The sequence below is a fragment of the Colletotrichum aenigma genome (assembly GCF_013390185.1).
Source record: "Colletotrichum aenigma strain Cg56 chromosome Unknown KSG_Cg56_contig10, whole genome shotgun sequence".
Classification (NCBI taxonomy): domain Eukaryota; kingdom Fungi; phylum Ascomycota; class Sordariomycetes; order Glomerellales; family Glomerellaceae; genus Colletotrichum; species Colletotrichum aenigma.
The window spans coordinates 515,731-542,275 of record NW_023500916.1 but is presented as its reverse complement, the minus strand read 5'-3'; the positions used below and the strand labels follow the sequence as shown (position 1 = coordinate 542,275).

Sequence of the window (26,545 nt, the reverse complement as noted above, 5' to 3'; positions counted from 1 at the left end):
CCGCCGTTTTGGTGACATTCTGTGCTCTGTTCCCAATATCACTCCTCCATGCCCTGTTCCACCTAGTCGAAACCCCGAGCCAGATGTCTCTAGATCCAGACAACCTCTAGATAACTCTCATACTTCCCGCCAACATGCACCAACTGCTGCGCGACATTCTTGGGCTGCACCGCCAGCGGCTCTAACTCGGGAAGACTCATACCGTTCCCGGAAACCTTCACCACGAGCTGCTCTCCGGCATCAAACTGTATCGCCGTCGGCCAGATCCAAATTTCCAACTTCACAGCCTCCCCCGCCTTCACCGGCTCGTCCGTGTCCTGCGCCAAGGTCTGCCAGTAACTCTGCTCAAACTCAGGCGCGAGCTTCCTCCTCGACGCCCGCAGCTGTCCCGTCGGCCCGAGGTACTTGAGCGGGTTGATGTTGGGAACCTCCTTTGCGTCGGCGACACCGAGATCCTCCAGGGGCATGTTGACGTGAACCAAGTCATTGCCACTGCTGTCCCTCTTTCTCAGTTGCACGTAGATGTCGAAGTCCGTCTGTGAGGGGCAGGAGGTGTGGATGACCAGCTTAGTCGGGCCGGCCAGCTTGGTTGGTTGCTGGAAGGTGTATGCCAGCTCAAGCCTTTCGGTGTCTTTGTACTCGAGAGTACTGGAGTTAGCTTCGTTCGCCAGCTGGAGAGACTTGCTCTGCGTCAAGTAGAGCTTCTGCACGTTCGTGGTGGGGGTGTAGGGAGCCAGCCACGGGAGATGGTCGAAGGAGAGGTCGAGAATTGGCGGCTTGTTGAAGCCCAGGACCGCGAGCCGCACCGGCGGCGTCTTTTCCCAACCGTTCTTGATGCCCTTGAGGTAGCGGTCAAAGAAGCGTTGCAAGTCGTCGACTCGAGATTTGCTGTAGAGGTCATACCATTCCTGGGTGGCGTGAACGGCGATCCTGGTCATTGTCAGTATCGGCTTTTTGCAGCACTTCTGAATACTCACCATTTCTTCTGATGGGGGATCTCTTCGAATCCTCGGAAACTACCAACGGTGTGAAGCATGGTCGAGTAGCTGGCAAGGATGTATGATGGGACTTCAATCTTGTCCATGCGAGCCCTCTTGTCGTCCCAGTACTCCCTACAGTTGGGGAACTTGTCCAGCATCGCAATGTTGTCTTCCATCATGTTCCGGCCTGTAAACCCTGTGTAAGCATCCCTTGAACTACCGCGAGAAAAGTCGCTACCTACCATTAAGGACGTGATTGATCATCCCCGAGAACCCCTTGTCAGGAATACCTCCCCTGCTCAGCGTCTCCCGGAGATGGTCGCTGCAGCCCTCGAACGGCGCGATGCAAGCCAAATGAGGCGGCTTCTCGGCGGCGATGAACCATTGGCACAACGCAAGCCACGAGTTTCCCGCCAGGGCGACTTTCCCGGTGCACCAGGGAAGCTTGGCGATCTCTTCAATGGCGTCGTGACCGTCTTGGCCCTCGCCGGTGCCCCAGATTCTGATGTCGCCCTCTGAATCACCGACGCCGCGGGCGTCGGCGTTGACGACGGCATAGCCTTTAGGGACCCATTCGGCAGGGTCAAGTCTGCCTCAAAGTGTCAGTTCAGAAGCAAAGATGTGGTTAGAGAGGGAACAAACCCTTCAAACGACTCATAACCCGAAAGCTTGCTCAGAGGAACTCCAGCTGTAAGAGGGACCTTGTCCAGGTTGAGAGCCCCTATGCTCAAAAGTCAGCCGTCTTGTGCGTTGCAAATCACCAAAGAAACCCACCTGTTCCAGTCTTTCCATACGGAGACCACATCAACACGGCCGGGACCTTGCCCTCCGTCTTCGGCCGAAAGATGTCCGCCCGGATGCGCACGCCATCCCGCAGTGTCAACAACTGGTCGCGTTCAAGGATGATGTCGCAATCCAGCGGGCGACGGTCCGGGGTCTTCTTGTGGCCGGCGGGAAGCTCCACACGGGTTGGCTCTTTGGGGTGCTCCCACGGCGGCGCGGTCGCGGGGCGCTGCAGGACCTCGATAGAGTTGACATAGTACGGCGCCATCTTCGGGATATTTTTGTGGAAGATAATGAAATTCGTTATCAGGCCCAGCTGTTATTAAGGTTTGCGATAAGTTCAAGGGGCATCTTCCTCTCTTATACGGGCCGAGCCATCTTGACACTTGATCCACCTCCTCCTCGTCGTGCATGTAGATGTGCTACACCACCAACTTAATCTTGACAGAAACAATGTGGGCACGGCCGCCCCCTCACCGGCAACACATCACGGCAAAGCCGTCAATCCGTTGCCATTACACAGTTTGTTGAGAAGCCAACTAATCTAGAAATTCCCGCCTCAGGGTAAAACGAGATCATCGCATGAAGCCCACCATCATCGCCGGGGACGGAGTCATCTGAGGCTCCTGAGCACATGGACCCTGCCGTCGCCTCAAGACGGGGGGGCAGGGCAGTCCGCGGGATACCACGCCAAAAAAGCTTAGAGTTTCCCCCGCATCGGAAGTTGCTCGTGCGACAGAGACACTGGAGACTGGAGTTCCATCCATCCCTTGTCGGTCTGTAGGTCCCGTAATGGTAAAGAGGGTCCCGAGTCCCGAGGCTCCAACGGCGTGGCGCGTGGTGTTAAGTGCTCGGACGGACACTTTGAGAGTGCCGCTCGCCGATTACTACTCTTACGAAGTTCGCGAGGAAGTCGCACGTTTGCCAAATGTCCTGTCGCCGACGGGTTTACGGAGTTATACCTGCGTTTTGTAACACAACGGCCGGCTTGGCTGTGTGTCTCCGATGTCCCACCGCCTCCCCGACAAAGTCCATAGTCCGGGAAAGGGACTCGGCAGCGGGTGATGTGGACGCTAGATGTAATTACGGAGTGCTTGATGCTGTAACACTTTATTGAGGCATCGCAACTCGAAGCATTTCATCAGTGCATCTTTGCGGTTTACCTTCTCGCAATCATCTTCATCTTAGATTGCAGCCCATTAATCACCATGTCCCTACCCTCAAAATCAACAGCGCCCGCCCTCTTCGTCGACCAAGACTGCAACTACACAATCATCCACGATGTGCCCGTGCCCGAGCTCGTTCCGGGCGAGGTCGTCGTCAAGGTATCCTTCTCAGGCGTCAACCCGGCCGACGTCAAGCACGCGCCGCACCTCGGCGTCCGGTCCACGGTGATGGGCTACGACTTCAGCGGCCACGTCGTCGGCGCAAACCCGGGCTCACCCTTCAAAGCCGGCGACGTCGTGGCTGGACATGTGCCCACCGGCGTCGGCAAGCCGTGGAAGTACGGCGCCCACCAGGAGTACCTCGCCTGTCCCGAAGAGCTCCTCTTCAAGGTGCCGGCCAACCTCCCCCTCGACCACGCTGCGGCTCTCACCACCGTCGTGGCGACCGCCGCCGACGGGCTGTACAGCATCTTCAACTACCCTCTCCCGGGAGAACAGCCCGCCGCGGGGTTCACGCCAGGGCCGCTGCTCATCTGGGGCGCGTCAACGAGCGTGGGGTTGTGCATGCTGCAACTCGCCCGCGCAAGCGGCGCATCACCCATCTTCGTCACCGCATCGCCCAAACGGCACGACCTTCTGCAAAAACTCGGCGCAACGCGCTGCTTCGACTACGCCGCGGTGGACGTGGTCTCGGCGATCGAGGCTGCGGTGGCGGAGGCGGGGGCGGGGCCGATTGCGTACGCCGCCGACTGCGCCGGGTCGGTGGGCGAGGACGGCTCGGCGGAGCAGATGCTGCGGTGCGTCGGCGCGGACGCGAGCGTGCTCTCCGTGGTCGGCGGGAAGAATAAGCGCCTCAAGATGCCGCTGGCCTCGGCGCATTCACCGGTGAAGCTGGCGTTCGGGGGCGGGCCGACGGTCGAGATCCCTGCGAGGCCAGAGGCGGCGGCGAAGATGTGGAAGTCGGTGCACTGGACTGTGGACAACTACGGCAGCAAGTTTGAGTTGCCGGTGGTGGATGTGTTCAAGGGCGAGGGCGAGAAGGCGCTGGAGGAAGTGAAGAAGGTGGCGGTGCTGGGAAAGTTTGGCAAGTTGGTGTTGGGACATCCGCTGTCATGAGTGAGTGAGTGAGTGAGATTGCACCCTGCTGCTTATCTTTGACGGAGTTTGATAGCGTCGGAGCAGGCATGTTCCCGCGATCGAAGCTATCGAGATATGATATCCAATAATTGCGAACTGTTTCCCTCGGGCAATTCCGACTCCATCTAATGCAGGTCATAGTCATTCATGTGACAAGCATCACCATGGACAACAGCAGCTAACATAGAGCTTCATGCAAGTCACCATTAACATCGACAACAACAGCAACAGCAAGATCATCAACACATGTCTCAGCCAACCCAGGCATCTTTTAAACAGTAAGGGTTCCGGGATCGGGCCCTCCCGCGGCGGGGCATCATCGTGCCGTGCGCCTCGGCAGCTCCAGACCGACGATAAGCAGCAGTTCCCGGCCAAGCTCCGGTCGAGCGCCGGTTACGTCTCCGGCGACTTTATCTCCCGCCTATGACCGTCTCTGAAAAGTCAAACACCCCACAGCATCCCACACCGGGTCGGCAAGACGAACGCCGCGCTCGGCTGCAGCACAATCTGCTGCTTGCATGGTTCGTGTCTGTCTGTTCTCCATTTGATGTCTGCTGTGTCTGGTTCGTCCCACACAACGCCACCAACAGAACCGCCCAGAAGAGCCGAAGAGACCCCCCAAAGAATAGACGAACAGTCTTTTGTCGGTCAGTCATCGGTGGCGCTCCACATGCAATTCCCAGTCTTTTCACCAGAGACTCTTCCAGTCCCAGGCCAACAAGCACCCAAAGGCGGAAGGTCCATTTCTTTTCTGACGCAACAGCGGGGATTCCGCAACGGTCTCTGCGACTCGTTATCCGGGGAAACAGAACCGCAGCCGAAGGGAAACAATACCATTTTTCTTCCTTTAACCGTGTTTTCCTCACCGTTTGTCCCTGTTTCCCTTTCGCATCCCCTCCCCTCCCCTCCCTCCCCCCTCGCTGCCCTGACGACCTTCCCGGTTCTGTCAGTTAAAAACTCTACTTGAGCCTCCCTCCACGCGCTCTCCATTGGCGGCGCTGTAGATCGCGCAATTGCATCCTCACCTTCCGTAAACGTCCTCCGTCCCAATGGCCGCAGATGAACGGACACCTCTCCTCAAGTCCGGCGCCGGGGCCGTGAAGCGGGTCGGCCGCGGCCTGTGGTCTCCCGCGAACCGCATCCTCTTCGCCGGGTTCCTGGTCTCGCTCACCCTCGGCATCACACAAGTCCCGTGCGTGACATCCACAACCATCTCTACTTGCTAGGGAACATGAAAACTGACACGTCAGCCCAGCATCATCTACGTCTTCCGCGTGATGGCCTGCGAGCAGTTCTACAATACGCACCCGCCCTTCGACGGCCCCGCTTCGGAGCAGTGCATGCGCCGCGAGATCGACGCCAACACGGCGCGCCAGGTCTCCATCCTCGGCATGACGACCTCCATCTGCGGCATCCTCAACCTCTTCATCTGCGGCGACCTCATCAAGCGCTGGGGCACCCGCTGGGCCCTCGTCAGCCAGACCGGCCTGCTCGGCATCCGCGTCGCGTGCCAGATCGTCGCCGTCTCGACCGGCGGGCAGCGCGGCATTGATTTGATGCAGTACACCCAGCTGATCGGCATCCTCGGCGGGCCGCGGGGATACATGTAAGTGTTGACCGGAAGCTTCTCCACCTCAGTGACTGAATAGGGTGCGCTAATGCGGGATGCTAGGCTTGTGCTGAACACCGCTGTTGCGGAGGTGGTTGAGAGAAGAAAGCATACGGGCGTCTTTGGCAGGCTGCAGGGTGCGGTCATGATTGGCACAGCCATTGGCTACTTGCGTAAGTTGTGTATCTCGAGAGCATCGCGGGCTGTGGCTAATTCATCGCAGTGGGAGGAGTCATCGGGGATGTCTTTGGCATCGTGAGCCCGTTCGTGTCTGCCGTCGGCTGCTTCGCTGTTGCCACGACATACGGCGGCATCTTCTGGCCTTCACCACCTGAAAACGACGATGAGGCAAATGGAAAGACGACTTCGGGCGCATCTGGCTTCTTGGCCCCGATCAAAGTCCTCATGCCGCAGAAGTACCGCCTCGAGAACGGCAAGATCATCAGGAACTACGGCTTGGTCTTCCTCGCCCTGGGTATCTTCTTTGGCGTGGTACGTTGATCCCCAGCTTATCTGATTGCGACAGTTACATTGACAGCATGTTCTAGTTTGCCACGGGCTACGCTCCCATCTTGATCCAGATGTACGCAACCTCCCGCTTCAACTTTGGCACCACAGAGAACGGCATCCTCATGTCCGGCAACGCGTGGATCCGCGGCGTCTTCCTGATGTTCATCTTCCCCGAAATCATCGACGGCGGAAGGAGATGGTTCGCCAAGTCCACCCACGCGGGAGCTCTCCAAAAGACCCTTACTGAAGAGGAGCGGAACTTGATCCCCACCCACCCCGAAGACATGGACCCGGCGCCCGGGCTGATGAATGCCTCGGAGCCGACGAAAGCGCCCCCGGAAGAAGAGGATGAAGACAGCACATTCGATCTATTCTTCCTCCGATGGTCTCTGGTCGTCGATGGCATCGTGACGTCCCTTGCAGCTTGGGCAACTGAGGGATGGCATGTTTATCTTGGTAAGCCCACTCACCTCATATCATTTGCAAGACACGATATTGACATCCCAACAGCCGCGTTCCTGCTGCCGTTTGCCTCCGGGTCCGCCCCGGCCGCCAAGGGTGTCATCACCGAGATGTGCCCGCCCCACCAGCGTCAGGATGCCCTGAGTGCAGTCACTCTCGTAGAAAGCGCGGCTACTTTGACGACGCAGGGTCTGTTCGGCCTCATCTTTGCGTCCCTGGCGGCCATTGGCAAGCCTAACTTGACGTTCTTTTGCAATGCGGTGAGTTGTTTCATTTCCAGGACTTGTTCATCCAACCGCTGACCACAGTCTAGGCCCTCGCCGTTGTCGCCGTCGGTGTCTTGCTCCTGGCGCATTACCCACCACCCAATAGCGTTAGAGTTGACGAGGAGACTGAAGAGAGTAGTTCACAGGAGTAAAAGCATAATGCACGCGTGTGAAAGGCATTCCATACATGCGCGGCGGGTGACGTCCTCGACCAACTGCCGGTGCCGACAGGCCGGCCCGAGTCTCGATTTGGTCGACGGGGACAGACATCCCTCATTTCAAATGACGTTGCATTCATTTATCGACAGCGACTTCACAATTAACGGTCACGTACTATCCGAACGCCTAGATTGCTTCGAAGAAAGATAGAAGCTTGCCGATTGGGACATATGTAATTAGAGAAACTGACACTGGCATGCATGGCTCAGGTGTATCTTTAGATGGGAAAAGTTTTGATTCATGCTATTTCACTGTTTATTTCGTTGCACACTCTTGACCAATTCCACGTGGCTGCTGATCAAAAGCTCCGGAAGGCCGTTCTAGACCTCTTAAAGATTATCAAACACCGATAACCATCGCCGATGTCATCCCGGAGTGGGTTGCGGCGGGAGTGGGGGCTGTCATCGGTTCTTGGCTCGGGCTTCGAGTCCATGACATCAGCGGGCCGTGGCCACCCGTTCGCAGACATCATCGAGCGTGTTCATGCAGATCGGTGCTTTCGCCCCGAATATGTAGTTTCTGTGTCTCTTGAACATGGACTTTGGGGAATTCCATATTGAAAGATGGAGATTCTGCCGTTGCCCCAGACAGCTCCCCATCGTTTCCAGCTTAGTGGGAGCATGCCCCCGGCACCTAGCCCACGTCTTCAAGCTGTCTGCCCCGCAGTGAACGCATCTTCACATCCATTTTCTGACCACGATTTGTGATTGAGAGCCAATGGCCACTGTTACTCAGCCAATGAACGCCGATCAAGTGCTCTTCTGGAACAGAACGCAAGTCCATCGAGTGGTCAAGCTTCCGCTCCAAGCGTCATTGACTTGAGAATCCCGGCTGCCCTAAGGCGCGCCCTAAGGCTCCTTTGGGATAGCTTGAACGCCACAAGACAGCACCGCTGTCTCATCGCGGGACCTCACTGCAGTAATATCAAGTCCCTGATTCGTTGCAGCTGCCGGAATGTTTGAACCATGTTCATCTGCGTCATGGCATTGACTTTGATCGTCCCGTCGCCATGGTCGCCACACATAACATAAGACGAGGGCCAAAAGCCCGGCCACAGGCGGCATGTTTCCAGCCGCGACTCTAGATATAAGATCACTCCATCGCATAGTAGTACAACCCAATGGACACAGTCCAAAGAATCATTAAGCATCCCATCGACGCAGCACAAAAGACGTTCAACATGGGTTCCACCGACACCTCATTCCAGGCCCACGTGGCCAACCAGTTCAGCACCTACGAGAAGGACAGACGGATGCAGTCCAAGGATGCTATCTACACCACCAGCAATGGCGTGCCCATGCCTCACCCGTACGAGACGCAGCGATGCGGCGAGAACGGCCCGTTGCTCTTGCAAGACTTCCACCTGATCGACCTGCTCTCACACTTCGATCGGGAGAGAATCCCGGAGCGTGTCGTTCACGCCAAGGGTAGTGGTGCACACGGCTTCTTCGAGTGCACGAACCCCATTCCCGAGCTCAGCCAGGCCGACATCTTCTCCACCAAGGGCAAGAAGTGCCCCATCACGGTGCGATTCTCGACGGTCGGAGGAGAGTCTGGCTCGCCTGATCTTCAGCGCGATCCGAGAGGCTTCTCTGTGAAGTTCAGGACGGAGGACGGTAACTGGGATATGGTTGCGAACAACACGCCTGTCTTCTTTCTGAGGGATCCCGCGAAGTTTCCTCACTTCATCCACACGCAGAAGAGGAATCCTCAGACCAACCTCAACCACAACGACGACTCATTTATGGTAAGTTTTACTTGTGTATTCAACAGACTCAGCCACTAATGGTCTTCAGTTCTGGGATTACCTGTCTCAGAACCCCGAATCCATCCATCAGGTCATGATCCTCATGGGTGACCGCGGCATTCCCGACGGCTACCGCTTCATGCACGGCTATGCAGGACACACTCTCAAGCTCGTCAACAAGGACGGCGACTGGGTCTACGCCCAGATCCATATGAAGTCCCAGCAGGGCACCAAGTTCATCACCCAGGAGGATTCCCTCACCATGTCAGCCGACTACTCCGGAAAGGACCTCTTCGAGGCGATCGAGAAGGGTGACTACCCCAAGTGGTCCGTCGAGGTTCAGACCATGACACCCAAGCAGGCTGAGGAGGCGTGGGAGAACGACAAGATTAACGTCTTCGACTTGACGCACGTCTGGCCGCAGGGCAAGTACCCGCTCAAGAAGATTGGCGAGTTCACCCTCAACGAGAACCCCGTCAACTACTTCGCCGAGGTTGAGCAGGTTGCCTTCAACCCCGCGCACATGCCTCCAGGTATCGAGCCCTCAGCCGATCCCGTGTTGCAGTCGCGACTCTTCTCCTACCCAGACACGCATCGCCACCGCATCGGCGTAAACTACCAACAACTCCCGGTCAACGCTCCTCGGAACGGCTTCAACGCGGGCAACTTCCAGCGGGACGGTGCCATGGCTTTCTTTAACCAAGGCGCCAGGCCCAACTATCTCAGCTCCGTGGCACCCATCCAATTTAAGAGCCGCACCGTCGACTTGGATAAGGCGCATGGTCACTTCACAGGTGAAGCCATCACCTTCCTATCCGAGATCCGACCCGAGGACTTTGTTGCTCCTCGCGCGTTGTGGCAGAAGGTATGGGACGAGCCTGCCCGTGAGCGTTTCATCAACAACGTCACTGGTAAGATGGAGTTGTGCAAGGAACAGGAACCATTGAAGAGGCAGATTGCCATCTTCAGGGAGGTTGACCCCGAGATTGCCGAGAGGCTGGAGAAGAGCACTGGCATCAAGGGGTATGAGGGCATTGCCAACATGAGGTTTAACGGCACTCACAACGGCTTTGCCAAGGATGAGAAGAATAGGTACGCGAACGGTATCAACGTATCTCAGGGTAAGAGTGTGACAGCCAACAATGGCGCTCCTGTAACAGGGACACACAAGGCCGCGCAGGGTACCAATGGGGTTGGAAAATAAGAGTCTCGTAGCTTAATCATGATGTAATCTCATGTCATCAACATTGATCAATATTTAATGGTGTCAGACTTAAGTGTTAGACGTTATGCATATATCGGCGAGGGAGTACATCGGCGGTCACATCAAAGTAGTGATGCATCATCTCCACATCAAACCCCCAGGTCTTCGTTCCAAGAATACAGTCAAGAGCCGACCGCTTGACTGCTTGACCCCAGTGAGATGAATGATAAATCGAACCAAGCGGCAGAATTGCATTGATTACTTTGACTTTCTCTCCGAAACCCTCATTAACCGGTGCGAGACTTTGTCTGGCAGTGGCGGGAGACGGTCTCCTGGGATTCGGCCTATCCTAATCCGCCCTGAGAGCATTGAAAGCTTCTCATTTTAGACTATCTAGAGATTGAAACGTACCTTCTCGTCTACGATTTGGTCCCGCGAAGTGTCTCGTTGGAGGAAGGATGAGAGAATACGGAAAACTTTTGGAATCACAGCCAGATTGAAAAAGCGACCAGTGCGATGAGCGTGAGCCCAGGGTCGGAGTGGAAACCGGGGCGATGGAGAATGATTGGATTACTTAGTTCCTAAGCCCGCTGCGTTTGACTGCCAGCAGTGTCCTCGAGGTACCTGGATCTAGTTAAGGTAGCCGTAGGTCCGCCAGGTCTTGGACGGAATAAGACCTCCCGTAGCTCTTATTTCGACCTTTTTTTTTTTTTTTTTTTTTTTTTTTTTTTTTTTTGGTGCATTTTAAGAACATCGCCATGAGGCAGAAAGCCAACGGTATGTCGTTGCACCGAAGCAATTGCAATAGAAATTTTTGTATCATAGCTAGTTATCCCCTTGAACCCATGCATTATCTACTTTCCAAAAAGTGCCGCATGACTCCCACATGGCTGTGGGCGGAGTGGGCTGTTGCCTGCAGCCTGAATACCCCAAGTGAGGCTGTGTCGTACAAATGTGCGACTTTGGTTGGTTACCCTTGTTTGCCTAACGTGGTCAGAATGCAGCCCATTGGAACGCCTTACTCAAAGCCTTATCTACAAGATCTTTTATTTAAGAACTTTAGCTTCTTGTAGTCGCATGGGCAGTGTCCAGATGATCACTCACCAGTGCATACACATCCCATTATACGAGTAGCACACTTCAAGCCTACGATGGCCAACAAACAGCCCAGAATGTCGATCACAGTATCCTCAGTTTTGAGGTCCCTACAGGGGATCGCAAATGCTACAAAGTCCACGGAGGAGGAATTGAGTAGAGTTGACTTCAACGTCGCGCTCGCGTCATCAGGACAGAACAACATAGTGAACAAGGCGAATTCAGAGGGTATTTCCATCGAAGAATGGAACTCGTTAATCGAAGAAACCATGTCAGACCTCGATGAGACTTCCCTCCACATTGCCTCTCTATCTGTCGCAATCGCCTCTGTGCGAGAAAAATGCCGCCAGAATCAACCAGCAACACCGGAAGATCTAGACCTGATATGGACCACTATTCGCGCAGCTCTCACAAGCAAGAATCTCTCCCGAAACCTCTTCACCGCAAACCGCAGCGCTCAAGGACTGCTGGCCGTTCCCCTCTGCAGCCTGCTCAAAGACGGGAGCATCGACGAGCTCTTCCGTCTGCACGTCTGGATGCCTGATGGCAAGCGTGCGAACCTAGATTTCACACTACACTCACACCAGCCCTTTGCGCAGAGCTGGATTCTCGCGGGTGAAGGGCGAGATCACGCCTATCAAGTCGATGCCGTTGAGGATGTGGACGAGGCGACAAACGCAGGGTACGCACTTGCGTGGAATGATGGAAAGGGGCAGAATGCGACGTACAAGACCTATCAAGCTTATTCCATCGTCCAAAACACAGGTAAGCTATTCAAGGCCGTCGAGACCTCCACCGAGAAGCATGTGCGGAACGATACGTACTCTATTCCTGCAGCTGCGTTTCATACCACAGAGGTAGCGCCAGACCAGCTACATGCAACACTGTTCTTCTTCGATTCTCATAGGGGGTTCGTGAAGGACGCCGGGGTATTGGGACCAAAAGACGGGGAGTCGTATAAGCAGTTTCGTGATCCCGCTGGGATCACACCTGCTGAATTGGCTATAGCCGTTGAGGAACTTCGACGCAAAGAGATAGCTTCCTAATAAGATAATCTCATGGCAAATCCAATTGTGATACGAAGGGGAATAGTGCGCTTGGACTTCAAGTCAGAGGGATTCCGCTCGACAATTACGTCTGAGATTTCCGAAAATAGTGGATTGGAAATAGTGGAACAAACGTATTCTTTTGTAATCTCTTGATATCAAGACCTAGAAGATAGCAGCTTTCCTAAAATGTAACTCTTGTTATTCTTGAGTCGGTTACTCCAACGTGCAAACAACGTGCATCACCCCTGTGGATTCGTAGAAGACAAGCCCCTTGCTAATTCTCAACGATTTCGACAGAAAGATCCGTAGGCCAGATCGGCTGGTCAACACCATTGCCTCTCGTGCCAACATTGAACTTCAAATCGACAGCTTTGTCGGCGTATTGAGCAACAGGCTTGACCACCATGAAAGTACCGTCAACGGCATGTGACCTCCGCGGCTCCAAGAAGTGTTCTTGGAAGAGGGTGTCCATATCATGCTGGTAAAGAAGCTTCCCCACGGCTGGCACCGTATACGGCATAGCATGATAATGCCTGTATACAGGTGAACCATGGCGCTTCCAGAGCTCCTTCCATACAGGCTCCGGATACTCACCGCAAGAGCGGATGAGCCACTGGGTGTAATAATTCAACGCAATCTTTGTCGGTCAGCAAATGTAGGGAAAAGATTCCGGGAAGACTCACGTCAACGCCATAGCTACCGCCCCTCTCCGCCCGTTTCATCAAGGCGTCCAGAACACCCACGCTGCCACAAATGCTGGCACTATTCAATTGTCAGCTCAAGGTTTTTCTTTAGATAACGTAATTCCACTTACCCGTAGTCAGCCACTGGGAAAGCTGGCACCACAGCCTCATCATGGCCCATAGCCCGACCATAAGCGGACGAAACGCCGCAGCACTTAGAATCAAACGTCAGCGCAGTCCTTTTACCAAAATATGTTCGTCTCGACTCACCGCGTCGCTAACTTGCTGCCATCCACCACGATTCTTCCAGGGCCCATGCCACCCGTAGCAGTTCTCGCGGAGATGGATGATTCCTCGAGTACGGCCCTTGACCATGTCAAAGATGTCCTCCCGACCGAAACCGTGCTTTTGCATCACACCGGGGCGGTAGCCGTCAACAACGACGTCCGCATCCCGAATGAGGGCCCTCAGTTTCTCCTTGTCTGCCTCATTATTGAGATCCAAATGGCAATTCCACTTGCCCCAGTTGAGATCCTGGTGAAGGACGGACATGTCGGTTACATGGGGGGACGTAACGCGCATCACACTAGCCCCGAGCTCAGCTAGGCCGCGGGAGACTGCGGGACCTGCGATGATGCGGGACAAGTCGACGACCTTGAGGCCTGCGAGGGGCCTTTGCGGTGATGAGAGAAGGCTATCATTCTCAGGCCACCAAGTTCCCGTATGGGACCTATCATTAGCGTTGGCGATCTCATAGAGTCCAACATGTGCGACCGCTTTGCCTTGCTCGCTGGCAAAGTACTCCTGAGATGACCATGCAATGGACCCTTCATGCTTATTCTTCTCGTTCAGGAGCTCGTCGAGTTCCTTCCAATTGTACTGCGCAACGACCTTCGCAAAGCGCTCAACCACAGCGTCGTATGTGTCGATCGGCTCGCCGTCAGCCGGCATGCCAAGGGTCCGGAGGATTGGGTCGGGGTTAATGCCAGCTGCCTCCACGTTAGAGCCGTCTCCATCTCATTGAGATCGCTGACTTACAGTGCATCTGATAGCATTTCCCGTCCTTGGTCTTGTAGATGTTGGTCGCAAGTTGTCTATGAAGGCTCGCAGAGCATCTATGGAAATCTGTATTGGGAAACATCTTCATCACCTCGGGCAAGAAACCTGCGACTGCCATCGGAGTCTTTTTGCCGTCGTCTCCGATCAAAGAGGCAATCAGGGGCGAAAAGAAGAATAATGCTGCATGATCGCTACCCATTCCAAGTCAGTAAACTTTTCAGTAGGAATTCACACTATTTGGCCTTACTTACGTGTTAATAGTGACTTCTGCTGGTTGGCTGTTGTACTTTTTCATAATCAATCGATTAACCAGTGTCGCCTCGTATGCCTTCAATGCGGCAATGCTTTCCGCGAATTTCCAATTAACGGGAATGCTAGGCCTGCTGGTGCCCTCGAACTTGACATGATGCCCGAGAGACTTAAGATCACTCGGGATGTCCTTCATGAGAGGGTTCTCCAAAATCCCACTGATGAAGGCTGCCTTAGCCTCTTGTGGCACCGAATAGTCTGCAAGAGAGCCCATGATGTCGTGTGATGTCGTCAATTGTGGACTATTACGCTTGCAAATCGCTCTCACTTTGGTTGGTAGATAATAGAAGGCGAGCTAAAGCTCGGGAGCAAGCTAGCAGGAGCTCATCCATGCTTTATGATGCCACCTCCATGTACCGAAGCGGAAGAATCGCCTCGTGAGCCCCGAATCGTCTCATCAACGGCGATAGCTCTCATCAGACTGTCACTGAATCATTCCTTCACTTCCATTTTCTGAGGTAAGAGACTCACGGGCCTCGTCCCATACTTAAGACTTCTTCTGTAAGCTAGGACAAATGGTTCGGAGTGCTGCTCTCCCCGGATTGATGGCAGCACATGGCCTGGATTTTAATATTCCAGAGCGCATTCAAACGCATGCGCTCAAGAGCTCAATGGAGAGAGTCTGAGTATTTCTCTATAATTCTCATTGAAGCTGGGGCAAACAGCGGTTTGTTTGCATTGAGCTTCTGCCAACCCCGATGCAAATCATCGGAGTAGCCATAGCTTCGGAAAGCGGCTGTTGCTACGCGAAACCTTTACTTTCGGGATACTTGACGAGCCCGGATTCCGCTTTAACCATCATTTTCGAGTGTTCTGGCTAGCTCCTGGAAGAAACTGCGTGTCGCAAAATGTTTGGGTGTATGCAAAGCTCGGTGTCAACGTGTCGGCTCGTGCGTGGCATCATATCAGACGAAACCTAGACAGCACTCGCGATCCTTCGACAACTGTTGCTAGGAGTGACGTGATCACGTGGCTCTCTACACGACAGATAACGGCTTGCATGTGAAAAGGATCAAAGATTCAGCCTTTATGAGATGCAGTGCGAGAGTCACAGCTGAGCCCACAGGTGGGTCGGTTTCTATCAGTACCCAATCGCTCAGTCTGTCTCATTTATACTTCTGCTCTATCAGTCATTTATCATAGGTTAACCAACTTAATCTCAGCTACGGGCTTCTCAGACTTCTCAAAGCTCTTCATAGGCTCCAGGCCCCAGCGGCCAAACATAGCGCCGTCCTCGTCCCAGTTGTTGCAGTCTGTCGTCAACATCTTCTCTCCTGTGAAGATGGCGTTGGCACCGGCCATGAAGCACAGCGCCTGCTTCTCCTCCGACATCGTTTTTCTTCCAGCGGCAATGCGGATGATGGTGGATGGCATAATCATACGCGCAGTCGCGATGGTCCTCAACATGCTCGTGAACTGGATCGGTGTCCTGTCACCCAATGGTGTCCCCTTAATGGGCACGAGCGCGTTAACAGGGAAGCTCTCGGGGTGCGACGGCAGGGTTGAGACGGTGTGCAATAGTCCGATACGGTCATCTGACGACTCTCCCAATCCCAGGATACCGCCAGAGCAGACATTGATACCAGCATCGCGAACGTGGCTCAGTGTCTTGAGACGCTCATCGTAACTTCTTGTGGAGATGATGGATGGATAGAATTCGCGACTGGTGTCGACGTTGTGGTTGTACGCTGTCAATCCAGCCTCCTTAAGCTCCTTGGCCTGCTCGGAGTCAATCATGCCGAGAGTGACGCAGACTTCCATTCCCATCTCTCGCACGCCGCTGACCATGGCCTTGATGTTCTTGAGACTGTTTTTGCGGCCGCGCATGTCACGCCAAGCAGCGCCCATGCAGAAGCGCGTGCTGCCATTGTCCCTGGCGGTGCGTGCCGCTGCCAGCACTGACTCGACGCTCTCAACCTTTTTCGCCTTCAGGCCGGTGCCATCAGAGTAACGGGTGGACTGGGCGCAGTAGGAACAGTCCTCGGTGCAGCCTCCAGTCTTGATGTTCATGAGGGTACAGAGCTGGACCTCAGCGGGGTTGTGGAATCGACGATGGACGGATCCCTGGGCAGAAGAATTGTTAGCAGGGGTTCGAATTCGGGACGAAGTGACATACAGCTTGGAAGGCCAGATCCATCAATGGCTGATAGTAGATGGCGGAGATCTCTTCCCTCGTCCAGTCATGTCTAACTCCCGTTGCATTGACTGCGCGGCGCATGATCTCTTTGGCCTCCGTGGCCCGTTGGGCGGCGCGGAAGCTTGGGTCCTCGACCGGTGGCGGCGGAGCGGGGGCAACGGCGATGGCTTCGGCAACGGATGACATGCATGCCCGGGACACGAGCGGCATCGACCGCCTGCTCATCTGTGGGGAGAAAACATTTCTTTCGAGGGCAGCCCGTCGCAGGCCTCGTGTGACGACGTTCCTGGCCACGGCCATTGTGTTGGTTCTCGTTCTGATGATTATCGTGTTTCTTGAATCGGCACCTTGATGTACTGGCGTGACTGACGCGTCAGGGATAGTAAAACAGAAGCCTCGGTGTTGTTCGGCAATTGGCTTTCCAATGGGAAGATGTACTCCTTAGCCCGGCTGTCACGGTCCGGTTCTCTCCCGTCAATTCTGTACCGCAAAAGCTTGAAGAAAGGTCAAAATCAAGAACCAGCTGTCAAAGAGCTTCGACTCGGCATTGAGAATGAGGGGTGAGGGGTTTTGTAGCTTCAGGGTTCACACGTCTCGGGAATCGGTCGATCAGCATCTCGTCCCCCCTTGCCAACACCAAGAAAGTGACCGAGTAACCGATCAGGCCCAGCAAGCCAGGCCGGTGCTGGCTGGCTGGCGCTGGAACAAGCTAAGCCGGCGGTTAGCTACGGTCGCATGTCTGAGTCAATTCAGGAAGCACTGCTAAGAGGTACACCGGCATGGTAACTTCGGCCAAGCGGATGTGGCTCCGGGGATTGGTGGAAACGGGTGGAGAGGTTGAGGGATGGAGGTGAGGGGCAAGGGGCAGAGCAGCTGCAGGTCATCCAGAAAAGAAACGATACAATAGGGTAATTCCGCTCGCACAAGCTCTCTCGCGGTCGGCACGCTGATGCCACCGGGTGGAGCTGTGACTCGCTGAGCTGTTACTGTTGACTTTCTGCCCGCCCCCAAACCCCAACAAAAGTGACCGCGGATCCCGCGAAGAAATTCCCGACTGCTGCTCCCGTCTTAACGGAAGCGAAGTCTTCATTCGGATCACCGAGTCCATCTTGGTTGAGTCAAAATGAGGATCGCTCCCCAATGTTTAGGTGAGCAGTGAACAGACCGCTTAATAACAGCGAGCAGCGATACGTACGTCATGCCCACTCATTCGGATGGAGACTGAGGAGCTCTATCCCTGTCCCGTTGCGTGATAGCTTCAGCAACACGCGGGGCATGTCAAACAATTGAGGATTCAAACCAGCGTTAAAGATGTTAAATAGAGGTCGAGCCACAGTAGCATAAGGCCAAGAGTGTAGCTAATGAGGCGTCTATTATATATAATAGAGGTTTGCCTACCTCTATAGAGGACCTATTTATTAAGTAATTTAAGTATTTATTTAATAAGTTATAAGCCTAAAAAGCTATTAATTAGAAGATAAGCTAAATATTATTTACTCTAATTTAATACTTTATAATATTACACCTTTAAGCTTTTATAATTTAATATTATTAAAATATTAAAACTAGTAGTAGAGGCTAATAAATTAGTACTTATACTTAATATAAGTTTATATAATATATTGTAGTAGTTATTATTATATTATTTAAATTAAAAACTTTATTATAATAATTCTAAACGCTTAAAGTTATTTTAGAAACTACATATTTTATAGAATAGAATTACTTCTAAAATTATACAATATAATAAACTTCTCTTAACTAGCTTTAAATAAATAAGTTTTAAGCTTATATTTAGTATTTATAATATTTATAATATATTAGTAATTTTAAATTAAATACTAAAGATTTTAAATAATATACTAAAATATTAATATAATTTATAACTATATTTTGTTACATTACTATAGATATATTAATTTCTAAGTAAATTATTATTTTTATATTTTATAGAAGAATTTAACTATATATAAAATAATAAGATGTTTTTCTTAGAATAAAATAATCCTTTAAATTATAGCTTAATAGCTATAGTTTGAACCTTAATTATTATGATTATAAGCTTTATACATATTTTAATAGTATTCTATTAGTACTAAGTAGACTAAATATCTTTAAGTTTATAGTATACTTTTATTATATTTTAAATCCTTATACAATAAAGCAATATTGTACAATAGCTATCTAAACTTTAAACTTTTAATATATTTTATTTCAATTTTTAAACTTTTTATAGCTTTTAAATTATTAGCTAATAGCTTTAAATAAAAAGCATAAAATAAATATAAAAAGCTTAAGCTAAATAAGTATTATAAGCTTGATTAAAGTTATAAAGCTTAAATTCTCTAATAGATATATAAAATACAATTAATAGATAATAGATTACTTCTAAATAGTAAACTACTTGATATCATTTACCTTTTTAATAAATTACTCTAGCTTATATAATAATAAAACTACTTAAAAATACAAAAAATGTTTTATTGTTTAAACAGAAAAATAAGATTATACTATAAGCTAGATATAATTCTATCTTAATAATAGCTTAAAATAATACCTTTAGGATAAGATTATTATATTTAGAGTGTGAATTAGAAATAACATATTAGCTAATTTATAGTTTAAATAGTAATAAACATTTTTAAAGATTAATATACTTTTAAGAATATAGTAGGTTTTAAAGCTCTAATTAAATACTATAAAACTTTAATACTTATAAATTATAGAATAATCACCATATTTATATTTGTACTCTATAAAGCTTATAGTAAACTTAAAGCTTTATACTCTAATATTAAAATCTATAAACTACTATTTATTTATAAGTTTCTTATTAAACTTAAGCTGAACTATGTTATTTTCTTAATATCTTTTAACTGATTTTATAGCTTTCAATTAAAATAGAACACTAATAGATTAGAAAAACTAGCTATTACTTTTAAATAAACTCTAATTACTACTAAACAAAACGAATAAGCTATTATTTAGTAATATATATAACTAAATATTATTTTATTTGTTAGTAATATATATTTAAAATATATTTACTTATTTTACTAAAAGAAAAGTTATATAAAGGCTACTTATTTTAAAAAGTATTTTAATCTGTATTAAAAATAAAAATAACGCTATAAAAATAGAAAGACTAAATATATTAAGTTTAAAGCTAAAAAAGGTAAAAAGAAAAATTGAAATAATACTTTAGATATAAACGCTAAACTCTCTTTTTAAGCTATAATTTAAAACCTATTTTATTATTAGTAGCTTTAACTTATAGTCTTATAATAAATACTATATATTACATTCCTTTTTTATCTACTATTCCTCTAGCTTATAAGCTTCTGTAATTTTTAATTCTTTATATTTATAACTAAAAGTTGTTTTATTCTAATAGATCTATTACTTATTTAAGTATCTTATATATTAAAACGTATTAATTTCTAGTTTATAGTATAGTATTACACTTTAAATAAAACTAAAACTCCCTCTATTTTAAAACTATTCCAAAAAATGTATATTTTTAACTTTAATACTTTATAGTATATATTTTATACTCTTAGTATACTTATAAATACCTAAACTTTTACTAATAAACCTATATATAGTATAAAAAGTATTATTATACTTAAAAAAGTTAGAATTTATTAACTAAGTCTATTAAACGTAATATCACTTTGAATTATATTAAAAGATATTTATTACTATTTATAGTTAAATATTAACCTAACTTCCATGTTTTAACTAGCTATACAAAGCGTTATTTTCATTTTTAACTTACTTAGCGCTATAATAATGTTTAATAACACTATAATTCTTACTATAATATTATAAAGCTATCTATATATTGTTAATAAATAAAACTTAATACTTATTATTAGCTTTATCTTATATTTTATTAATTTACTAGCTAGAAAGATTTAGTACTATTATATAGTATACCTAAGTTAAGTAAACTTATAGTAATTGTAGAAATATTTAACTAAAATAACATTAAAACCTATAGTATACTTCTATGCTATATATACTAAAAGCTACCTTATAGCTTAATTATATTTGAATAATATAGTGAAAACTATAACTACACTATTGTAAGGGGCTGGCCCCTAGGCTTGTTCAACATAGAGGTGCCGTCGATTGACTATTCTAAGCTGAAGAAGGAAGAAAGGACTTTATAAGAGTAGGCACCTAACAGCGGTGAAGCAGGCTGGGTTAGGCGGCGTACTGCGGCAGAATAGTGGGTCCAATGTAGCAGGATCTCAGTAACTGCTCCGGCGAAGCCGGAGATATCAATCCGGGCTCTAGCCCGTGACAACTATTTAGTTAAATCTATACTAAAATCTATAAGCTATTTAAATTAAATAGTATCTAAAATAAGTATTACTAAATTGTTTTTCTCTATATAGTCACTAGGTTTTCCTAAATGTTCCTACTATAATAAACATCCTAGTTCCTATAGGTTTTAAAAGACTTTTTAGCTTAAACTAAGCGCTCTAAATAATAGTAATATTATCTATATATAAACTAAAATAGCAAAAACATTTCAGTAGATATTATTAATTATTATTATATAAATAATATTATAATACAAGTAATATTAACTAAACAGCACTAATTAAATAGTCTTATAGAACGTTTTAACTCAATTCTTTAACAATATATTACTGTTGTATTTATTAATAGTTACCTACTTATAAAGTATTAGCTTCTTCTGTTTAATATTATTAATTATTTATACACCTTGAGTTTATTTAATAAGTTACTACATAAAATTACACTTTATAAAGCTTAATATTACTTAAAACCTAATCTATTTTATTTTTAGATTATTAGTTACCTTATATATACCTTAAAAATAATAAAACACCACTATAAGCTTATTAATTATTCTAGAAAATGCTGCTTATTAAGCTACGCTAGCCTTTCTATTTATATCTTTTAAAAAGAGGCCTTAGGTTGCATTTTTAAAACTAATAATATTACTTTTAATAAAAAGATTACTTACTATATTATATTAGTAAAACCTTCTATAAAAACCCTATTAGTAACTAAATAGGTTACTAAAATCTAATATCTATATTCTATAAAAGTTTTAAACTTTATACTAAAGATTAGTATACTAATAAGAGATTTATAGCTGCTTAATAATAATATATCTTAGCACTTTTTAGTTAAAACCTCCTTATTTAAAGGTGATAATAATAGCACTTTAAATATTATTATAGTAAATGTAGGCGTAAAACCTCTTTAAGCTATTAAACTAGTAGTAGAACAGCTTAAAGAATAATACATATTAGCTAGATATATTAAATTTTAAAGTAGTATAATCCTTAAGCTTAATAAAGCTTTTATTTTAAAATGCTACTTTTTAAACGTTAATAGTAAGTAGCTTTTTAAGCTAGTTAAGCTAAAAAATATTTCTAATCTTTTATGCTTTAATAACTTATACTCCTAGCTACTTATAGTATTAATCATATTTACTGCTCTTATTATAAACCTTATTAAACCTAAAACCTATTATTAAATACAAATAAATTATTAGTAGCTTTAATAGTATACTATAATAAAGAGTAAAAAGAAATCCTTAATTAATAATAGCATTTAGAAACTAATTAACACTCAATTAAACTATAATATCCTTAGAGGTAAATAGGTCTTTAAGATTAAACGTAGCGCTAATACATAACTACTATACTATAAAGCATATTAGATTATTAAAAGCTTTAAATAAGGAAAAAGCATTAATTATAATAAAATATTTATATTAATAGTTAAGCCTATAAGCTATAAAGTTATTTTTATTTTAGTACTTACACTTAACTAAAAACTTAAATAGATAAATATAAAGATAGTATTCCTTTAGAGACCTATTAACACTAAAGATCTATATATAAAGCAGCTACATAGCTTTAAAGAAACAAATAATAAAATCTATAAGTTAAAAAAAAGCGTTATATAGCTTAAAATAGTCACTATAAATCTAATATAAAACTCTCTTATAGTTCTTTAGTAAACTAAGCTTTAAGCTTTAGTATTAAATAATAGTATTTTTATCTAAAAAAACCTTCTAATTATAATATATATTAATAACTTTTTATTACTAAACTAGATAAAACTAAAATTTAAAAGCTGAGAAATATATTAAACTAGCGTTTTAAGATATTAAACCTCAAGCTTTACTATTTCTATATAAATATATTAGTATATTATAATAAGGCTAACATACTTTACCAGTCAGCCGCATATATCAGTCAGCCGCATATATCAGTCAGCCGCGCACTTTTTCCATGACGCGCTTTATTCCCAGCCACTTAAACCTTTAACACGTAATATCATAACAACTGCAATGCCGATTTACACCTAAGAAGATAAGATCATTCTTGATACTAAGGTGATCTGATTAACATATGCTCTAGGTTATAAACTTAGTATGCAAAGCGCTACAAAGATATATAGTATCCCTAAAAATACTTTATGCAACAAAATAAATAATTAACTACACTATAACTATATCTAGCCTTAATAATATAAACTTAATCTGATTAAAGAGAAAACACTTCTCTAATATATTATTAAGCAGGCCTTAGAGGGATTTCCCCTATAACTTACTAGTGTGGAAGATATAGTGAATCTCCTGCTATAGATGTAGAATAGGATGCTTATTAGAAAGTGTTAATATCTAACATTCTTTTATAATAATAATAATAATAATATAAGAATAATAATAACGCTGAAATTACTTTAATACTCTATATAAAATAAACTAATAAGGTTTACGGTATAAAACCTTATATAAAAATACTTGATTTATTATAACTTATAACTATAATATTGATTATGTAATACGTATAGTTACGTAAGCACCTTATGTAATTAGCAGTTTAGCAGGTTACGTTTCAGGTTATCTTTCCCCTCACTTTTCCCTACTAGAGGATGCAACCTGCGAACAACAACAACCAGACTCATCACAATACATCTGTTCCCTTATTCTTATCTATTCAATTAAATGCTCATAAATGATCAGAATTATTACCTTTTATCATAACATTACCACATCTATAACCTTATACTATATAGGCGCATATTCCACGCCCCTGAATACGCTTATACCTGTGTTAACAGAAAGTATTAAGCTAAGAGGTTTATTAACTTATAGCTAACTCTAAAGATTATATTTAATTATTTATATAACTATTAAAAGGTATTTTAAGAGGACCTAGAGGTTATTTCAAAGTGGTTTATATTATTAGGTAATATAATAGCTAAATATAATATCAATAACAAGGATCTATATAACTTTAATAAGACTAGCTTTATAGTAGGTGTTATTATTAGTTTAATAGTTATTATGCATACTAATAGATGCAGAAAAGTGAAATCTATCCAGCTTAGCAACTATAAATAGGCTATAGTTATTAAGTATATTAATTTAAGGGGGAAATATATCCCACCTTTTATAATTATTTAAGGGTCTTATCACCTTACTAACTAGTTAATAGAATCAGGCTTTCTAAGCAATTAAGTGATTAAACTAATTACTAATAGATAGACTAATAATAAAACTAGCTTAGACTAAATTAAGCATTTTAAAAAGCATACTTAAGCTTATATAAAAGGTATCTATTAGATTCTTATAATTAATAGATATAAGAGCTATTTATCAGCTGAATTTAATAAATACTATAAGCAGAATAATATTATAATTATCAGTATACCTCTATATTTATCTCACTTACTCTAGCTATTAGATATTATGCTATACTTACCTTTAAAATATATATATAGGGATACAATCAACTTATTTATTAAATTCTCTATTAACTATATTATAAAGTCTAAATTCTTTACTACTTTTTACAAAGCTTATTATAAGATCTTTATAAATAAAAATATTAGATCTGCTTTCTATAGAGCTAATATTCTACTGTTAAACCTAAATTATATAATTAGAAAACTTAATATATATATATATAGACACCTACACCTCCTATAACTAATCCCTTAACACTACCAGCCTAATAGTTATAAACACCCTCTAACTAACATAAAGCGCTTTTATAATTAAACTTTATTAAAACTTAGATTTCAGCTTATTAGGGAAGCTCTCTAACACTAATAATTAAAGCAGTTAACTAGCTAGCAAAAGGTGCACAGGTAATAGCGCACTTAATCACAATTTTAATAGATTAAGTGCGCACACTTCAGGATGCTAATATAGCGCTTAATAAGCGCTAGAGAGCAAAAAAGACATATATCAAGCTTAGAAGAGCACTTAATATAGCAGAATCTCAGGTTATCCTAGAAGAAAAGGGCAAAAGGAAACATCCAGCGCCTTAAGAAGGTGAAGATAGGGGTCTGTTGAAGAAGGGTCAGTCAGCTCAACAGCGTTGCAGTATGTGCGGCAAGACAGGCCATAATGCGCGAACGTATTCTAAAGATGTAGGATCGTCTAGTGAATCAGATGCTGATGAGAGCTAATTAATTTTCTACGTTCTGGTTGTAAAAACTTATATGATGTTTAAAAGATGAGGAAAAGTGTGCAGCTGACTGATATATGCGGCTGACTGGTAAAGTATGTTAATAAAACTTTATATTTAAGCTAGTAAGCTTATATTAAAAAGATGTTTTAAGATTTTAATTTTATAAACTGTAACCTTATAAGTATATCTATAAAAAGCTTTAAAAAGCTCTAGAAAGTGAAAAATTACTTAAAGAACAGAAGAAATAATATACTTATTGTATTAGTTCTCTAATATATACTATACTTAATATATAATTAGACCTAGCCTTTATAATATTAACACTTAGTTAGTATATAGTAAATCTAACTAAGAAGTGTTAAAAAGCTATTAAACATATCTTATAATATTTTAAAAGTATTATAATATTTAAACTAAAATATAAAAAGCTTATTAAGTTGTTAGTTAGCTTTTTAAATAGCAATTAAGCTAGAGATATAAATACTTATTAGTTTATAGCTAGCTATTTATTTAATATTAGTAGTAATATATTTAGTTAATACTTAAAATAATAAATAGTAGTTATTTTCTCCTCCTATAAAGCTGAATATAAAAGCTCTGTATAAGTAATAAAAAAAGCAATATAGTTTAAAAGCTTAATTAGTAAAATAAATAAAATTAATACTTTTACTACCATAGTAGTTCATAGTAATAATTTAGAAATAGCTATAATATTATATAGTAATAACTAAAACGCCCTTATACTTAATAAAAACCTTTAGTTTTACTCTAAAGTAAAGTATATTAATATTTAGTACTATTTCTTTTGCAAATAAGCCTAAAAAGGTATTATTAACTTTTAATATATACTAATAAGTAAATAAATTACTAATAAACTAATAAAACTACTAAGAAAAGTTTAAAAAAAGTATTAAGCCTTAAATAGAAGATTTAAAGTAACAAAGCTAAATAAGTATATATTATAAACTTATTAAAGCATAAAAGATTAGAAATATTTTTTAGCTTAACTAGCTTAAAAAGCTACTTATTATTAACGTTTAAAAAGTAGTATTTTAAATTAAAAGCTATATTAAGCTTAAGGATTATACTACTTTAAAATTTAAAATATGTAGCTAATATATATTATTCTTTAAGCTGTTCTACTACTAGTTTAATAGCCTAAAAAGGTTTTACGCCTATATTTACTCGAAAGCTTTAATAGAAAACTTGTAGTTCTTTTACTTTAAAAACGATATAACTACTAATATTATTAGTAATTTCCTTAAAATACTTAAAAAGTAGTAAAATAGCTTAATTAAAATTCTTTAGTAAGCTATTTTAAAACTAAATTAGTAAAAGTAATAAATAGATAAAAACTTAATAGTACTATTTTACTACTCTAATACTATCTAATATTAAAAAGAGAAAATACTTAATTATTTATAATAATAATATTAAAACTAATATTATAGAAAATAGCTAGATTTTAGTAGTTCTTTAGAAATTATAGAGAAATCTCTATAATTAGCTATAAAAAGACTATAAAGAAATTATAATATAATATTCTATAAACTTTATATATTGATATAACATACTCGCATAGCGAGTCGGCCAACATAGCAAGTCAGCCACTATTCCTACTTTCTACCTCTTTAACCTTTATACTAACTTTCC

General features: G+C 44.0%; 7 protein-coding genes across 7 annotated transcripts; 4 read left to right on the top strand and 3 right to left on the bottom strand.

Annotated features, from left to right (window-relative positions):
* Window positions 1–89: 89 nt before the first annotated feature.
* cocE-4 (Cocaine esterase) lies at window positions 90–2,031 on the bottom strand (the record flags this gene model as incomplete). Its single annotated transcript, XM_037329241.1, has 5 exons — window positions 90–930; window positions 978–1,167; window positions 1,223–1,569; window positions 1,623–1,701; window positions 1,755–2,031. 5 exons carry the CDS (start codon window positions 2,029–2,031, stop codon window positions 90–92), a joined length of 1,734 nt encoding a protein of 577 aa, XP_037172475.1.
* Window positions 2,032–2,971: 940 nt separating this feature from the next.
* fsdC-1 (Trans-enoyl reductase fsdC) lies at window positions 2,972–4,045 on the top strand (the record flags this gene model as incomplete). Its single annotated transcript, XM_037329240.1, has 1 exon — window positions 2,972–4,045. One exon carries the CDS (start codon window positions 2,972–2,974, stop codon window positions 4,043–4,045), a length of 1,074 nt encoding a protein of 357 aa, XP_037172476.1.
* A 1,070-nt stretch (window positions 4,046–5,115) lies between these two features.
* On the top strand, window positions 5,116–7,065 carry CGCA056_v013997 (uncharacterized protein; the record flags this gene model as incomplete). The annotated part of the gene is made up of 7 exons (XM_037329239.1): window positions 5,116–5,258; window positions 5,322–5,672; window positions 5,739–5,848; window positions 5,899–6,167; window positions 6,224–6,641; window positions 6,696–6,907; window positions 6,961–7,065. The coding sequence occupies 7 exons, from the start codon at window positions 5,116–5,118 to the stop codon at window positions 7,063–7,065; spliced, it is 1,608 nt and encodes a 535-aa protein (XP_037172479.1).
* Window positions 7,066–8,312: 1,247 nt separating this feature from the next.
* POX9 (Peroxisomal catalase) lies at window positions 8,313–10,083 on the top strand (the record flags this gene model as incomplete). Its single annotated transcript, XM_037329238.1, has 2 exons — window positions 8,313–8,879; window positions 8,929–10,083. The coding sequence occupies 2 exons, from the start codon at window positions 8,313–8,315 to the stop codon at window positions 10,081–10,083; spliced, it is 1,722 nt and encodes a 573-aa protein (XP_037172480.1).
* A 1,172-nt stretch (window positions 10,084–11,255) lies between these two features.
* Window positions 11,256–12,224, top strand: CGCA056_v013995 (uncharacterized protein; the record flags this gene model as incomplete). The annotated part of the gene is made up of 1 exon (XM_037329237.1): window positions 11,256–12,224. The coding sequence occupies one exon, from the start codon at window positions 11,256–11,258 to the stop codon at window positions 12,222–12,224; it is 969 nt and encodes a 322-aa protein (XP_037172477.1).
* A 277-nt stretch (window positions 12,225–12,501) lies between these two features.
* On the bottom strand, window positions 12,502–14,492 carry smtB-1 (Succinyl-CoA--L-malate CoA-transferase beta subunit; the record flags this gene model as incomplete). Its single annotated transcript, XM_037329236.1, has 6 exons — window positions 12,502–12,864; window positions 12,911–12,989; window positions 13,042–13,124; window positions 13,181–13,899; window positions 13,949–14,160; window positions 14,221–14,492. 6 exons carry the CDS (start codon window positions 14,490–14,492, stop codon window positions 12,502–12,504), a joined length of 1,728 nt encoding a protein of 575 aa, XP_037172478.1.
* Window positions 14,493–15,415: 923 nt separating this feature from the next.
* bio2 (Biotin synthase) lies at window positions 15,416–16,715 on the bottom strand (the record flags this gene model as incomplete). The annotated part of the gene is made up of 2 exons (XM_037329235.1): window positions 15,416–16,342; window positions 16,395–16,715. The coding sequence occupies 2 exons, from the start codon at window positions 16,713–16,715 to the stop codon at window positions 15,416–15,418; spliced, it is 1,248 nt and encodes a 415-aa protein (XP_037172483.1).
* Between the last annotated feature and the right edge of the window lie 9,830 nt (window positions 16,716–26,545).